General features: G+C 44.7%; 1 protein-coding gene across 1 annotated transcript in view; it reads right to left on the bottom strand.

The window, feature by feature from the left end:
• DNAH6 (dynein axonemal heavy chain 6) overlaps positions 1–17,404 on the bottom strand; it is a 363,279-nt gene that overhangs the window by 25,061 nt on the left and 320,814 nt on the right. Inside the window, exons 70-73 of the mRNA XM_044304479.1 lie at positions 16,224–16,345; positions 14,201–14,330; positions 11,333–11,460; positions 10,933–11,118 (exon numbers count right to left, since the gene is read on the bottom strand). Of these exons, the coding sequence (XP_044160414.1) occupies positions 10,933–11,118; positions 11,333–11,460; positions 14,201–14,330; positions 16,224–16,345 (566 nt within the window). The remainder of the gene's footprint in view (positions 1–10,932; positions 11,119–11,332; positions 11,461–14,200; positions 14,331–16,223; positions 16,346–17,404) is intronic.

The raw sequence follows: 17,404 nt of genomic DNA, 5'->3' as shown, positions 1-17,404 counted from the left end.
TGGCATATATTTAGGCCCATCACCCAGGCAGAGGAGGGAGGTCCCGTAACAGAGAATCTGTCTTCATGTCAGCAGAGAATTAGTCTGCATGTCATAGCAGAGAATGAGGCTTCACGTCAGCCACCACTGCAACAGTCCATTGGCATATATTTAGGCCCAGCACCCAGGCAGAGGAGGGAGGTCCCGTAACAGAGAATCTGTCTTCATGTCAGCAGAGAATTAGTCTGCATGTCATAGCAGAGAATGAGGCTTCACGTCAGCCACCACTGCAACAGTCCATTGGCATATATTTAGGCCCAGCACACACACAGGCAGAGGAGAGAGGTCCCGTAACAGAGAATCTGGCTTCATGTCAGCAGAGAATCAGTCTGCATGTCATAGCAGAGAATGAGGCTTCACGTCAGCCACCACTGCAACAGTCCATTGGCATATATTTAGGCCCAGCACACACACAGGCAGAGGAGAGAGGTCCCGTAACAGAGGATCTGGCTTCATGTCAGCAGAGAATCAGTCTGCATGTCATAGCAGAGAATCAGGCTTCACGTCAGCCACCACTGCAACAGTCCATTGTCATAAATTTAGGCCCAGCACCCAGGCAGAGGAGAGAGGTCCCGTAACAGACAATCTGGCTTCATGTCAGCAGAGAATTAGTCTGCATGTCATAGCAGAGAATGAGGCTTCACGTCAGCCACCACTGCAACAGTCCATTGGCATATATTTAGGCCTAGCACACAGGCAGAGGAGAGAGGTCCCGTAACAGACAATCTGGCTTCATGTCAGCAGAGAATCAGTCTGCATGTCATAGCAGAGAATGAGGCTTCACGTCACCCACCACTGCAACAGTCCATTGGCATATATTTAGGCCTAGCACACAGGCAGAGCAGAGAGGTCCCGTAACAGACAATCTGGCTTCATGACAGCAGAGAATCAGTCTGCATGTCATAGCAGAGAATGAGGCTTCACGTCACCCACCACTGCAACAGTCCATTGGCATATATTTAGGCCTAGCACACAGGCAGAGCAGAGAGGTCCCGTAACAGACGATCTGGCTTCATGTCAGCAGAGAATCAGTCTGCATGTCATAGCAGAGAATGAGGCTTCACGTCAGCCACCACTGCAACAGTCCATTGGCATATATTTAGGCCTAGCACACAGGCAGAGGAGAGAGGTCCCGTAACAGACAATCTGGCTTCATGTCAGCAGAGAATCAGTCTGCATGTCATAGCAGAGAATGAGGCTTCACGTCACCCACCACTGCAACAGTCCATTGGCATATATTTAGGCCTAGCACACAGGCAGAGCAGAGAGGTCCCGTAACAGACAATCTGGCTTCATGACAGCAGAGAATCAGTCTGCATGTCATAGCAGAGAATGAGGCTTCACGTCACCCACCACTGCAACAGTCCATTGGCATATATTTAGGCCTAGCACACAGGCAGAGCAGAGAGGTCCCGTAACAGACGATCTGGCTTCATGTCAGCAGAGAATCAGTCTGCATGTCATAGCAGAGAATGAGGCTTCACGTCACCCACCACTGCAACAGTCCATTGGCATATATTTAGGCCTAGCACACAGGCAGAGCAGAGAGGTCCCGTAACAGACAATCTGGCTTCATGTCAGCAGAGAATCAGTCTGCATGTCATAGCAGAGAATCAGGCTTCACGTCAGCCACCACTGCAACAGTCCATTGTCATAAATTTAGGCCCAGCACCCAGGCAGAGGAGAGAGGTCCCGTAACAGACAATCTGGCTTCATGTCAGCAGAGAATTAGTCTGCATGTCATAGCAGAGAATCAGGCTTCATGTCAGCCACCACTGCAACAGTCCATTGGCATATATTTAGGCCTAGCACACAGGCAGAGGAGAGGTTCATTCAACTTTGGGTAGCCTCGCAATATAATGGTAAAATGAAAATAAAAATAGGATTGAATGAGGAAGTGCCCTGGAGTCCAATAATATATGGTTATGGGGAGGTAGTTAATGTCTAATCTGGACAAGGGACGGACAGGTCCTGTGGGATCCATGCCTGGTTCATTTTTATGAACGTCAGCTTGTCCACATTGGCTGTAGACAGGCGGCTGCGTTTGTCTGTAATGACGCCCCCTGCCGTGCTGAATACACGTTCAGACAAAACGCTGGCTGCCGGGCAGGCCAGCACCTCCAAGGCATAAAAGGCTAGCTCTGGCCACGTGGACAATTTAGAGACCCAGAAGTTGAATGGGGCCGAACCATCAGTCAGTACGTGGATTGGTGTGCACACGTACTGTTCCACCATGTTAGTGAAATGTTGCCTCCTGCTAACACGTTGCGTATCAGGTGGTGGTGCAGTTAGCTGTGGCGTGTTGACAAAAGTTTTCCACATCTCTGCCATGCTAACCCTGCCCTCAGAGGAGCTGGCCGTGACACAGCTGCCTTGGCGACCTCTTGCTCCTCCTCTGCCTTGGCCTTGGGCTTCCACTTGTTCCCCTGTGACATTTGGGAATGCTCTCAGTAGCGCGTCTACCAACGTGCGCTTGTACTCGCGCATCTTCCTATCACGCTCCAGTGCAGGAAGTAAGGTGGGCACATTGTCTTTGTAGCGTGGATCCAGCAGGGTGGCAACCCAGTAGTCCGCACAGGTTAAAATGTGGGCAACTCTGCTGTCGTTGCGCAGGCACTGCAGCATGTAGTCGCTCATGTGTGCCAGGCTGCCCAGGGGTAAGGACAAGCTGTCCTCTGTGGGAGGCGTATCGTCATCGTCCTGCCTTTCCCCCCAGCCACGCACCAGTGATGGACCCGAGCTGCGTTGGGTGCCACCCCGCTGTGACCATGCTTCATCCTCATCCTCCTCCACCTCCTCCTCATCCTCGTCCTCCTCGTCCTCCAGTAGTGGGCCCTGGCTGGCCACATTTGTACCTGGCCTCTGCTGTTGCCAAAAACCTCCCTCTGAGTCACTTCGAAGAGACTGGCCTGAAAGTGCTAAAAATGACCCCTCTTCCTCCTCCTCCTCCTCCTCCTGGGCCACCTCCTCTTCCATCATCGCCCTAAGTGTTTTCTCAAGGAGACATAGAAGTGGTATTGTAACGCTGATAACGGTGTCATCGCCACTGGCCATGTTGGTGGAGTACTCGAAACAGCGCAACAGGGCACACAGGTCTCGCATGGAGGCCCAGTCATTGGTGGTGAAGTGGTGCTGTTCTGTAGTGCGACTGACCCGTGCGTGCTGCAGCTGAAACTCCACTATGGCCTGCTGCTGCTCGCACAGTCTGTCCAGCATGTGCAAGGTGGAGTTCCACCTGGTGGGCACGTCACATATGAGGCGGTGAGCGGGAAGGCCGAAGTTACGCTGTAGCGCAGACAGGCGAGCAGCAGCAGGATGTGAACGCCGGAAGCGCGAACAGACGGCCCGCACTTTATGCAGCAGCTCTGACATGTCGGGGTAGTTGTGAATGAACTTCTGCACCACCAAATTCAGCACATGCGCCAAGCAAGGGATGTGCGTCAAATTGGCTAGTCCCAGAGCTGCAACGAGATTTCGCCCATTATCACACACCACCAGGCCGGGCTTGAGGCTCACCGGCAGCAACCACTCGTCGGTCTGTTGTTCAATACCCCGCCACAACTCCTGTGCGGTGTGGGGCCTGTCCCCCAAACATATGAGTTTCAGAATGGCCTGCTGACGTTTACCCCGGGCTGTGCTGAAGTTGGTGGTGAAGGTGTGTGGCTGACTGGATGAGCAGGTGGAAGAAGAGGAGGAGGAAGCCGAGAAGGAGGAGGTGGCAACAGGAGGCAAAGAATGTTGCCCTGCGATCCTTGGCGGCGGAAGGACGTGCGCCAAACAGCTCTCCGCCTGGGGCCCAGCTGCCACTACATTTAACCAGTGTGCAGTTAGGGAGATATAGCGTCCCTGGCCGTGCTTACTGGTCCACGTATCTGTGGTTAGGTGGACCTTGCTACAGATGGCGTTGCGCAGTGCACACTTGATTTTATCGGATACTTGGTTGTGCAGGGAAGGCACGGCTCTCTTGGAGAAGTAGTGCCGGCTGGGAACAACATACTGTGGGACAGCAAGCGACATGAGCTGTTTGAAGCTGTCTGTGTCCACCAGCCTAAATGACAGCATTTCATAGGCCAGTAGTTTAGAAATGCTGGCATTCAGGGCCAGGGATCGAGGGTGGCTAGGTGGGAATTTACGCTTTCTATCAAATGTTTGTGAGATGGAGAGCTGAACGCTGGCGTGTGACATGGTTGAGACGCTTGGTGACGGAGGTGGTGGTGGTGGTGTTGGTGGTACATCCCCTGTTTGCTGGGCGGCAGGTGCCAACGTTCCTCCAGAGGCGGAGGAAGAGGCCGAGGCGGCAGCAGCAGAAGTAGGCCGAGGCGGCAGCAGCAGAAGAGGTAGCAGGGGGAGCCTGAGTGACTTCCTTGGTTTTAAGGTGTTTACTCCACTGCAGTTCATGCTTTGCATGCAGGTGCCTGGTCATGCAGGTTGTGCTCAGGTTCAGAACGTTAATGCCTCGCTTCAGGCTCTGATGGCACAGCGTGCAAACCACTCGGGTCTTGTCGTCAGCACATTGTTTGAAGAAGTGCCATGCCAGGGAACTCCTTGAAGCTGCCTTTGGGGTGCTCGGTCCCAGATGGCGGCGGTCAGTAGCAGGCGGAGTCTCTTGGCGGCGGGTGTTCTGCTTTTGCCCACTGCTCCCTCTTTTGCTACGCTGTTGGCTCGGTCTCACCACTGCCTCTTCCTCCGAACTGTGAAAGTCAGTGGCACGACCTTCATTCCATGTGGGGTCTAGGACCTCATCGTCCCCTGCATCGTCTTCCACCCAGTCTTGATCCCTGACCTCCTGTTCAGTCTGCACACTGCAGAAAGACGCAGCAGTTGGCACCTGTGTTTCGTCATCATCAGAGACATGCTGAGGTGGTATTCCCATGTCCTCATCATCAGGAAACATAAGTGGTTGTGCGTCAGTGCATTCTATGTCTTTCACCGCTGGGGAAGGGCTAGGTGGATGCCCTTGGGAAACCCTGCCAGCGGAGTCTTCAAACAGCATAAGAGACTGCTGCATAACTTGAGGCTGAGACAGTTTCCCTGGTATGCATGGGGGTGATGTGACAGACTGATGGGGTTGGTTTTCAGGCGCCATCTGTGCGCTTTCTGCAGAAGACTGGGTGGGAGATAATGTGAACGTGCTGGATCCACTGTCGGCCACCCAATTGACTAATGCCTGTACCTGCTCAGGCCTTACCATCCTTAGAACGGCATTGGGCCCCACCATATATCGCTGTAAATTCTGGCGGCTACTGGGACCTGAGGTAGTTGGTACACTAGGACGTGTGGATGTGGCAGAACGGCCACGTCCTCTCCCAGCACCAGAGGGTCCACTAACACCACCACGACCATGTCCACGTCCGCGTCCCTTACTAGATGTTTTTCTCATTGTTATGGTTCACCACAACAACAAATATATTATTTGGCCCAATGTATTGTATTCAAATTCAGCGGGATATAAATTTGAGGCCTAGTATTTAGGCGCTGGGTGACCGGTATGGATTTAGTGACAGAATTAGACTTGGAAATGCACAGAAGCGTGTGTGTGTGAAGTTATTCTGAATGACCCAATGTGCACCTTGAATATTATATACCCTTTTAGGGATAGATTTCAAATAGCTCTGATATAGCAGAAACCACTAAATTATGAAATTGCTAAATTGGGAATTGTATTTCAACCCAGAACAAAAAATGTGCTTTGACGGACACTAAATAACTTTCCCAGCCACAACAGGACAGCGTTAACGAGAGATTTAGCAGGATATAAATTTGAGGCCTAGTATTTAGGCGCTGGGTGACCGGTATGGATTTAGTGACAGAATTAGACTTGGAAATGCACAGAAGCGTGTGTGTGTGAAGTTATTCTGAATGACCCAATGTGCACCTTGAATATTATATACCCTTTTAGGGATAGATTTCAAATAGCTCTGATATAGCAGAAACCACTAAATTATGAAATTGCTAAATTGGGAATTGTATTTCAACCCAGAACAAAAAATGTGCTTTGACGGACACTAAATAACTTTCCCAGCCACAACAGGACAGCGTTAACGAGAGATTTAGCAGGATATAAATTTGAGGCCTAGTATTTAGGCGCTGGGTGACAGGTATGGGTTTAGTGACAGAATTAGACTTAGAAATACACAGTAGCGGGTGTGTGTGAAGTTATTCTGAATGACCCAATGTGCACCTTGAATATTATATACCCTTTTAGGGATAGATTTCAAATAGCTCTGATATAGCAGAAACCACTAAATTATGAAATTGCTAAATTGGGAATTGTATTTCAACCCAGAACAAAAAATGTGCTTTGACGGACACTAAATAACTTTCCCAGCCACAACAGGACAGCGTTAACGAGAGATTTAGCAGGATATAAATTTGAGGCCTAGTATTTAGGCGCTGGGTGACAGGTATGGGTTTAGTGACAGAATTAGACTTGGAAATACACAGTAGCGGGTGTGTGTGAAGTTATTCTGAATGACCCAATGTGCACCTTGAATATTATATACCCTTTTAGGGATAGATTTCAAATAGCTCTGATATAGCAGAAACCACTAAATTATGAAATTGCTAAATTGGGAATTGTATTTCAACCCAGAACAAAAAATGTGCTTTGACGGACACTAAATAACTTTCCCAGCCACAACAGGACAGCGTTAACGAGAGATTTAGCAGGATATAAATTTGAGGCCTAGTATTTAGGCGCTGGGTGACAGGTATGGGTTTAGTGACAGAATTAGACTTAGAAATACACAGTAGCGGGTGTGTGTGAAGTTATTCTGAATGACCCAATGTGCACCTTGAATATTATATACCCTTTTAGGGATAGATTTCAAATAGCTCTGATATAGCAGAAACCACTAAATTATGAAATTGCTAAATTGGGAATTGTATTTCAACCCAGAACAAAAAATGTGCTTTGACGGACACTAAATAACTTTCCCAGCCACAACAGGACAGCGTTAACGAGAGATTTAGCAGGATATAAATTTGAGGCCTAGTATTTAGGCGCTGGGTGACAGGTATGGGTTTAGTGACAGAATTAGACTTAGAAATACACAGTAGCGGGTGTGTGTGAAGTTATTCTGAATGACCCAATGTGCACCTTGAATATTATATACCCTTTTAGGGATAGATTTCAAATAGCTCTGATATAGCAGAAACCACTAAATTATGAAATTGCTAAATTGGGAATTGTATTTCAACCCAGAACAAAAAATGTGCTTTGACGGACACTAAATAACTTTCCCAGCCACAACAGGACAGCGTTAACGAGAGATTTAGCAGGATATAAATTTGAGGCCTAGTATTTAGGCGCTGGGTGACAGGTATGGGTTTAGTGACAGAATTAGACTTAGAAATACACAGTAGCGGGTGTGTGTGAAGTTATTCTGAATGACCCAATGTGCACCTTGAATATTATATACCCTTTTAGGGATAGATTTCAAATAGCTCTGATATAGCAGAAACCACTAAATTATGAAATTGCTAAATTGGGAATTGTATTTCAACCCAGAACAAAAAATGTGCTTTGACGGACACTAAATAACTTTCCCAGCCACAACAGGACAGCGTTAACGAGAGATTTAGCAGGATATAAATTTGAGGCCTAGTATTTAGGCGCTGGGTGACAGGTATGGGTTTAGTGACAGAATTAGACTTGGAAATACACAGTAGCGGGTGTGTGTGAAGTTATTCTGAATGACCCAATGTGCACCTTGAATATTATATACCCTTTTAGGGATAGATTTCAAATAGCTCTGATATAGCAGAAACCACTAAATTATGAAATTGCTAAATTGGGAATTGTATTTCAACCCAGAACAAGAAATGTGCTTGAACGGACACTAAATAACTCGCCCAGCTACAGCACTAAGGACAGATTTAGCTGGATATAAATTTGAGGCCTAGTATTTAGGCGCTGGGTGACAGGTATGGGTTTAGTGACAGAATTAGACTTGGAAATGCACAGTAGCGGGTGTGTGAAGTTATTCTGAATGTCCCTATGTGCACCTTCAATATGATCTACCCTTTTAGGGATAGATTTCAAATAGCTCTGATATAGCAGAAACCATTAAATTATGAAATTGCTAAATTGGGAATTGTATTTCAACCCAGAACAAGAAATGTGCTTGAACGGACACTAAATAACTCGCCCAGCTACAGCACTAAGGACAGATTTAGCTGGATATAAATTTGAGGCCTAGTATTTAGGCGCTGGGTGACAGGTATGGGTTTAGTGACAGAATTAGACTTGGAAATACACAGTAGCGGGTGTGTGTGAAGTTATTCTGAATGACCCAATGTGCACCTTGAATATTATATACCCTTTTAGGGATAGATTTCAAATAGCTCTGATATAGCAGAAACCACTAAATTATGAAATTGCTAAATTGGGAATTGTATTTCAACCCAGAACAAGAAATGTGCTTGAACGGACACTAAATAACTCGCCCAGCTACAGCACTAAGGACAGATTTAGCTGGATATAAATTTGAGGCCTAGTATTTAGGCGCTGGGTGACAGGTATGGGTTTAGTGACAGAATTAGACTTGGAAATGCACAGTAGCGGGTGTGTGAAGTTATTCTGAATGTCCCTATGTGCACCTTCAATATGATCTACCCTTTTAGGGATAGATTTCAAATAGCTCTGATATAGCAGAAACCACTAAATTATGAAATTGCTAAATTGGGAATTGTATTTCAACCCAGAACAAGAAATGTGCTTGAACGGACACTAAATAACTCGCCCAGCTACAGCACTAACGACAGATTTAGCTGGATATGAATTTGAGGCCTAGTATTTAGGCGCTGGGTGACAGGTATGGGTTTAGTGACAGAATTAGACTTGGAAATGCACAGTAGCGGGTGTGTGAAGTTATTCTGAATGACCCTATGTGCACCTTGAATATTATATACCCTTTTAGGGATAGATTTCAAATAGCTCTGATACAGCAGAAACCACTAAATTTTTAAATTGCTAAATTGGGAATTGTATTTCAACCCAGAACAAAAAATGTGCTTTGACGGACACTAAATAACTTTCCCAGCCACAACAGGACAGCGGTAACGAGAGATTTAGCGGGATATAAATTTGAGGCCTAGTATTTAGGCGCTGGGTGACCGGTATGGATTTAGTGACAGAATTAGACTGGGATATGGCCAAAAAATAACCACACTATTGCTGGTTAAATGCACTTGGTGATGGGCGCAGCTTGCCCCTGATGTAGTATATGGCCAAAAAATGAACAGACTATTGCTGGTTAAATGCACTTGGTGTCACAGCTTGACCAACCACACTACTGAGGGTTAAATGCACTTGGTGACGGGCGCAGCTTGCCCCTGATGTAGTATATGGCCAAAAAATGAACAGACTATTGCTGGTTAAATGCACTTGGTGACGGGCGCAGCTTGCCCCTGATTTAGTATATGGCCAAAAAATGAACAGACTATTGCTGGTTAAATGCACTTGGTGTGATAGCTTGACCAACCACACTACTGAGGGTTAAATGCACTTGGTGACGGGCGCAGCTTGCCCCTGATGTAGTATATGGCCAAAAAATAAACAGACTATTGCTGGTTAAATGCACTTGGTGTGACAGCTTCACCCTGATGTAGGCTTTAGCCAAAAAACAAACGCACCATTGAGGGTTAAATGCACTTGGTGACAGGCGCAGCTTGCCCCTGATGTAGTATATGGCCAAAAAATAAACAGACTATTGCTGGTTAAATGCACTTGGTGTGACAGCTTCACCCTGATGTAGGCTTTAGCCAAAAAACAACCACACCATTGAGGGTTAAATGCACTTGGTCGCAGCTTGTGCTGGCGCACCACAAGACACAAAATGGCCGCCGATCACCCCAGAAAAATGTGACTGACAAACGGTCTGGGCAGCCTAAAAACAGTGAGCAATTGAGGATCAGCAGCTCAATGATCCACAGCTGCAGATCGATCAGTTAATCAAGTCCTTTGGAGGAGTTAATCTGCCTAATCTCGCCCTACTGTCGCAGCCGCAACCTCTCCCTACGCTAATCAGAGCAGAGTGACGGGCGGCGCTATGTGACTCCAGCTTAAATAGAGGCTGGGTCACATGGTGCTCTGGCCAATCACAGCCATGCCAATAGTAGGCATGGCTGTGATGGCCTCTTGGGGCAAGTAGTATGACGCTTGTTGATTGGCTGCTTTGCAGCCTTTCAAAAAGCGCCAAGAAAGCGTCACAAAAGCGCGAAGAAAGCGACGAACACCGAACCCGAACCCGGACTTTTACGAAAATGTCCGGGTTCGGGTCCGTGTCACGGACACCCCAAAATTCGGTACGAACCCGAACTATACAGTTCGAGTTCGCTCATCCCTACTCATGAGTAATGGCTAAAATTGAATTGTGCCCGAAACATGTAGACCTGCTTTCTTGTACCTGGATTTTATACTCACGTGATTATTGAATAAAAGCCTTTGGATTACCACAACTACAAGCTGGACAAAATCCCCTTTTTTCTTCATACTTCGTATTTCTCCTGATTCGGGTGAAGGAGTTGTTCCGTGCTACACAGTGGAATCCTCGGCAGGTGAGAGCTGCTCAAATCTTTGACCTTTTTTATATTTTACTTTAAACCTAGAATATTGAACCTTTTCACAATATTCTAATTTTAAGCTGCATTAATGCAATTCATTTTAATTTGCATTACTGAAATTAATGGACTTTTCCGCGATATTCTAATTTTTCGAGTTTCACCTGTATTTGTTTCTGGAACATGCAGAACTTTCCGCCGATTGACAAGCTCAAGTTTATCTTATCTTTACATGTATAACTCATTTTTAGGTTTAGCATTCCTTTAAGTCACCTAACAACAAATACAAAGACAGATCAGATCAAATATGTAAAAAATCTCAGAACTTACATCAATAAATGATGTCCGCAGAAGTAGATCTTTGACCCATGATCCAAGGGGTTTTAGGGATGGGTAAGCAGCATCACTCCACAGTGTGGGAACCTGATTGTTCAAGAAACTTTTGTATATTCTCTCCATTTCCTCAGACATAACCACAAACCCAGCAATAGCTTTATTAAGGGTCTCTAGAGAATTCTGTGGGATGAATTTTAATGGGAACATTAGCATGCATTTTAACAAGAAATGTAAACCTTAGTGGTTAAAATCATAGCAGTATATTAACCGTAAGTTTGAGCTTCATGCATAAGAAAACATACAAGGTGCTAGTGTATTTACACAAGAAGCAACTAAAGATTACATGATAAGTAAATAAGAAATTAGATAATTTGGTGTTTATTAAGTAACTTACCTTAAGAACTTTGAGTAGATTATTAAATCTGTCCACTTCTTGCCCAAGTACTGTAGTCAATGAACTTACTCGCCCTTTAGAGTCTTTAGCAAACAGCACCTCTGATGCAATCTCCATGTCCAGTTTGTCTGCAGAAAAAAGTACGTAAAGATGTCCTTTTTGAATAGGAAATAAAATATATATATCTATTACATTATGTAACAGACTGTGAGTGTGGACCCACTCTGTCATCTAAATGATTTGGCTTTGGGCTAAACTTAAGGGTGTGGTCCTGGTGGTCCCCTGTTATTTACCTTTTAACCCCTATACGGGTATCTGAACTTCACTGCAGGAGGTGGCAACAGACCCACGGGGATCAGAGAGACCAGTGCAAGCCCCCAAGGAGTCAGGCAATATGCATAGTCAGGAGACAGGCCAAGGTCATGGCAAGCAGTGTACTAGCGCATTGAGAAAGTATACCGAGGTCAGGACACGCAAAATTCTTACATATCCATGAAAGCAATCCAAAGTCAGGGCAGGCAGCCAAGAATCAGTGTTGAGAAACAGGCAGGGTACATATACAAGCTGACAGAAAATTCACCCTTTCAATAGGACTAGCAAACACTGGAATACCCAAAGCTCAGGCAATAAGGTGGAGCAACCAGCCCAGTAAATAGGAAGGTTGATCAGCACCTTACCCAGCAGATGAAAGCTAGGGGGAAGTATTAATTCTAGCAGCGCTGAAGTGAAGTTCACTGAGCACTGGGAGAGTGGAGAGATCTCCGTGCCTTCCTGGGAAAGCGGGACAACGGCAGATATGGGCTGCCAGCAGTTCTATGACATTTCAATAAAGTGTCAAAGAAAAATGTATGCATTCAGAAATAGACAAAGAGGACTGTGGGCACCATACAAATATGTAAATGGGGCCTCTTGTTGCTATTGGTTTATGCCACCATCTCATGCAAACAAAAAAAACTGTAGGTTGAAATCAGTTGGCCACTTTCCGTAAATCTGACAGGACATCATGCTGCTGGGCTTTTAGGAACTCCTCACCAGGTTCTTGGTTAGAACACTGCCATAGTGATGGCTTCTATAATAAATACATCCTTGTACCAAGAAACGTTGGCTGACAGACAATGCCACTACTCCTAGTGTCATCCTCTGTCTCATCCGATCTTGCAGAAGATACTGTTAGCAGGGCCGGTGCTACCATAAGGCAGACCAAGCGGCTGCTTTAAGGTGCACCCTGGGGGAGGGCGGAAAAATGTGACATGGGGGGGAGAAATGTGACATGGAGGCATGACGGATGGGGGCTGATGGCTGACTTGGGGGCTAAGGGCTGACATTGGGGGCTGATGTCTGACATGGGGGTCTGATCTGAGGTCTGATTAACATTGGGGGTCTGATTGCTGGTCTGACCTGAGGTGTAATGGAAAATATTTTCAATTCATTTATAAACTGATATAATTAATTAGAGAGTCAAAGGAGTTTCCCTTTAAAGCAAGTCAGTCCCAAAAATGAACTATTAAGTTTAAGGTCAAGGTATTGCTAATAAATAAAATGAACCAATGAAAGTTATAAATAAATACACCTTTGTACCAAGAAACTTTAGCAGACAGACAATGCCACTACTCAGTCTCATTCTCTATTTCATCCCACACTGCAGAAGATACTATTAGTAGCAATTCAGTGAAATAGAAAGTGCATTATCATGCAGATTCAGTGCTGTGCTGGCAGCTCAATCTGTTCTAGGTCACCATCCCAATTCATTTGAGAGTCATTGATATAATTCATTAGAGAGTCAAAGGAGTTTTCCTTTATAGCGAGTCAGTCTCAAAAGTTCAATATTAATTTTAAGGTCACATTTATGGAATTTCCTGTTCCTTCTGAATGCTATGTATTGCTAATGTACACTATGAACCAATGAAACTAGCAATTTAAAGGGGTTGTCTGGGTTCAGAGCTGAACCCAGACATACCTATAATTTCACCCAGGCAGCCCCCCTGACAAGAGCATCGGAGCATTTCATGCTCCGGTGCGCTCCCTTGCCCTGCGCTGGATAGCGCAGGGCAAGGGCTCTTTTATTTACAATAACACGCTGCCGAGCAGAAGCTTCTGCCTAGCAGTGTGTTCGGTGACGTACCTGCATCTGATGGGCCGGCTTTAGCAGCGCTAAAGCCCACCCATCAGTGCCGGTGACGTCCCCGGGTTCACTGCTGGGCGGAAGCCTCCGCCTGGAAGCCCTATGGAGAGCCCGGTAAGTCACCGGATTTCCAGAAAATGCCTTTGCCCTGCGCAATTTAGCGAAGGGCAAAGGAGAGCATCAGAGCATGAACTGCTCCGATGCTCAAGTCAGAGGGGCTGCCTCGGTGAATAAGAGGATATGTCCGGGTTCAGCTCTGAACCCGGACAACCCTTTTAACTCAACTATTCATGTTTTAAGAGAAGTATGTCATGAAACTGTCCGAAAAGTGGCAAACGCTCCCTTCCTTAATGGTTCAGGAAGCAAAATGACCTAATAAAGAGATGATATTGTGGCTTTGATGAACATTTGCCTTGTAATATATGTTATTATATACACAGGATGCAATCGGAACACTGGAAGACTATGTACATAGCAGGAAAATACTTCACAAATGAAGGGAATTCATGGAAAAGTTCAGAATGCAGTATAATATGCAAACTGCATCATAGCAGTTGTCAGTCTACTCAAATATTTTGAGCTTTCTTCCAGATGCATTTGTACAGATGAATTTCATATACTTTGTAATGACCATCCAACAATACAAAACATCTTATAATCTGGTATCATTCAGGTCCTATTGATGTCAGATTAATGTTATATCATGATAAAGACATTTACTACTGAATAGATCATACAAATATTACCTGGTAACTTTGACAGGATTGAGGAAGCCAGTTCACTAACAATCTCATCATTACTTTTTCCTGCCCCTTGTGATGTAGACCTCGGCTGCACGTCCAATATTGTAGAGATCAAAGTGCTTGTTTCTTTGCGCTATATAGAGATAGAGGTACAGATAAACAAGGACACATCTCTATTCTGAATTATTGTTCCTCCCTATTCTGAATGTTCAGAATATGACTGGAGGTAGACATTCAAGCACTATAATTCAAATAGTTCTTGGGAATCCACAATAGTGTCAACAACTCTTTTAAATTCATTCTAAACATATGCTAGCGAGAGCAAAAGAACATCTCATCATTCTGAGTTATAGATATGAGCTGCATTCACAATTTCAAATCTTCAGAGCTGACATCTCCAATAGTTCCTTTTTAGTTCAAAGGCATGTATTGTGCCAAGACATATCTAGGAAGCAAGTAAGCCCAAAAGTAATCCACTTGGCCTTGCTCATCAAGGGGAAGAGGCTTTGTATTAAAATTCTGCCGCAAAGTAGGCCAACCAGTAGATGGTATAAAGTTAAACAAAAATCTACCCATGCACCACATTTATTATCCACCTGAGTCATTTGGCGCCTCTGTCTAAGTTTACAGCATCTATACTTTAGTAAATCTTTTCCAATGTCTGGTCATCTGCATTCTAGGAAGTGTCATCTTTATACTAGAGACTGTATAGTAATCTGATCTAGGATACACTTATAGGGGCTGTATTAGATGGCACAATTTTCAGGTCAATTATCAGAAACAAGCGTTCATAGGAATGCTCATTCCCGATAATTTCCCCTTATAATCGAGCAGCTGATCAACTCCTTTGTCAGCTGATGGGCACCTTTCACCAGGATGAGAGATGCACGATCATCAGCAGAACATCTCCCTGCGTAATCATGGATGTGTTGCCAATAACCAACAGAAGTGCTTGAGGGAGAAATGACTGCGGTATCAATTTTTCCTCCCACATTCAGTTTGCATTGTCCTGTGTTATCATTCATTGGCACCCGCACTGCCTGAGCAGGGGGGTAGCTATAGGGGGTGCAGAGGTAGCAGTTGCTACCGGGCCCAGGAGCCTGAGGGGGCCTAAAAACCATTGTGCTGCATAAGAAGACACCAGTATTATAGATGCATGCTAGTCAAGTTACACTGGAGGCTGGAGGGAAGGGGTTGGATCAAGAATTTGGCAGCGGGGGGTGCCATTTAAATTTTTGTCTCAGGCAGCAAGAAGGCTATGTGCTTCACTTGCCACAAGGCACTCAGGGCCTATGAGCCTTTAGCTATGCCCCTGTGCCTGAGCATTGCCCTTACTGTCCCACTACATTTTATAAGCTCAGCTAAGACGTTAGTGATGTGTTTGTTGTCAGGCTCATTGACTATTTCCAGTGACAACCAGAAGAATTGTGAATGTTCCTCTGGACTATAATACAGGATAGAAATTGGGATCAGGACCAGATGAACAATGCAACGCATTTACTAAACTATTCAACTTTAGAGTACTTTTAAAACTTTAGAGTCGTATTTAGCATAGCTACATAATTATTACAAAAAAAGACATAAGTCCATCAAGTTCAACCAAGAGATGGTTTAGGATGTGAATTTTAAAAAAGAGGAGTGAGACCCAGACTTTTACACATTTTCATAAGCATGAATGTTATTTATCATTTTTATAACATGTTATTCAAAGCAACCATACACTTGAAATCACAAAATACACCAATTAGGTAACATCATGGAAAATCGGAGTGCTTCATAGTCAGACTGCATCAATCATAATTATTTTTGGCATTCAAGCTGCCTAGGGACAGTTGCGAATTCTATTGTGGCTTTTGTTTTTTCTATGAGAAATAATATTACTGGGAGATTGACATACAATAGCAGCTACTGCCCATTATCTGTGTTTAACAGACTATTATGATTAGATCTTTATTTTCCTTTGAGCAGAAGTGGAAACCATGCTTCACACGATTAAATTAGAGCAAGTAACCAAAAGCACACAAACCTGGAAAGCTAAATTGGCATTTTCATGCATTCCAAATATTTCCGGATCATCGGTCAAGGGCAGATTTTCTATGTAGTCCTTGTAATCCTGCAGACTGTCAGCATCTGGACTGAAATATATACCTAGTGTGTGTAAAAATACAGCTCATTAGTTTGTCTGCTACGTGTCTTAGCTGTGAATAAAAAATACAAGAGGGAAATGGAGGCTGTCAAATTGTGTCTATGTGCTTGGAAATGAAACATAATGCCCGAGAAAGACTGATTTTCTATATTGCACATACCAATTACAGTAGAGATTATATTGTCCACCATACAGATATTTCAGGAAGAAGATGCATATGGCTATTTTACATTGCAGACATTTTGATGTTAACCATAACTCATGGGACAGTGAATTATAATAATGCTAATGCTCTGGACATTCACCAATGTCTGCTTTGCATTACTGTACCACTCAGCTGTAACAGATTTAAAGCATTTACTTGACCAGTATGAATCATGCATTTTAGGCAATGAGGTGTTTCACTGTACTTAGGAGGGCATTTTAGTTCTGTGCATTACTGAATTACTTTGGAGTTTGTAACCCTTAAGATAGTTAATAATGTAATGCAATTTTGTCACCACAAAAGCAAATTTTACCTAAAGAAGCTATAGTATTTAAAGAGAGTAACCCCATGATTATTGAAAAATGAAAGTCAGACATCATATAGTACATAACAATCTCTAACAAAGCTAGAACCATCCCTGTACCTCACATGGATATCCCTATTCAGTGCTGCCAGATTTATTTCATTTTACATGTCCTTTATCAAGGGGTGTGCCCTTTCTGCTGCAGCTCTCTCCCTATCCTAGCTCAGGAGCTATTTTCTTTCTGCTGCAGCTCTCTCCTTATCCTAGCTCAGGAGGTATTTTCTTTCTGCTGCAGCTCTCTCCCTATCCTAGCTCAGGAGGTAATTTCTTTCTACTGCAGCTCTCTCCCTATCCTAGCTCAGGAGGTATTTTCTTTCTGCTGCAGCTCTCTCCCTATCCTAGCTCAGGAGGTATTTTCTTTCTGCTGCAGCTCTCTCCCTATCCTAGCTCAGGAGGTATTTTCTTTCTGCTGCAGCTCTCTCCCTATCCTAGCTCAGGAGCTATTTTCTTTCTGCTGCAGCTCTCTCCTTATCCTAGCTCAGGAGGTATTTT

Source organism: Bufo gargarizans, chromosome 1 (assembly GCF_014858855.1).
Source record: "Bufo gargarizans isolate SCDJY-AF-19 chromosome 1, ASM1485885v1, whole genome shotgun sequence".
NCBI lineage: Eukaryota > Metazoa > Chordata > Amphibia > Anura > Bufonidae > Bufo > Bufo gargarizans.
The sequence above is the reverse complement of the archived record's forward strand: the minus strand, read 5'-3'. Positions and strand labels throughout refer to the sequence as shown.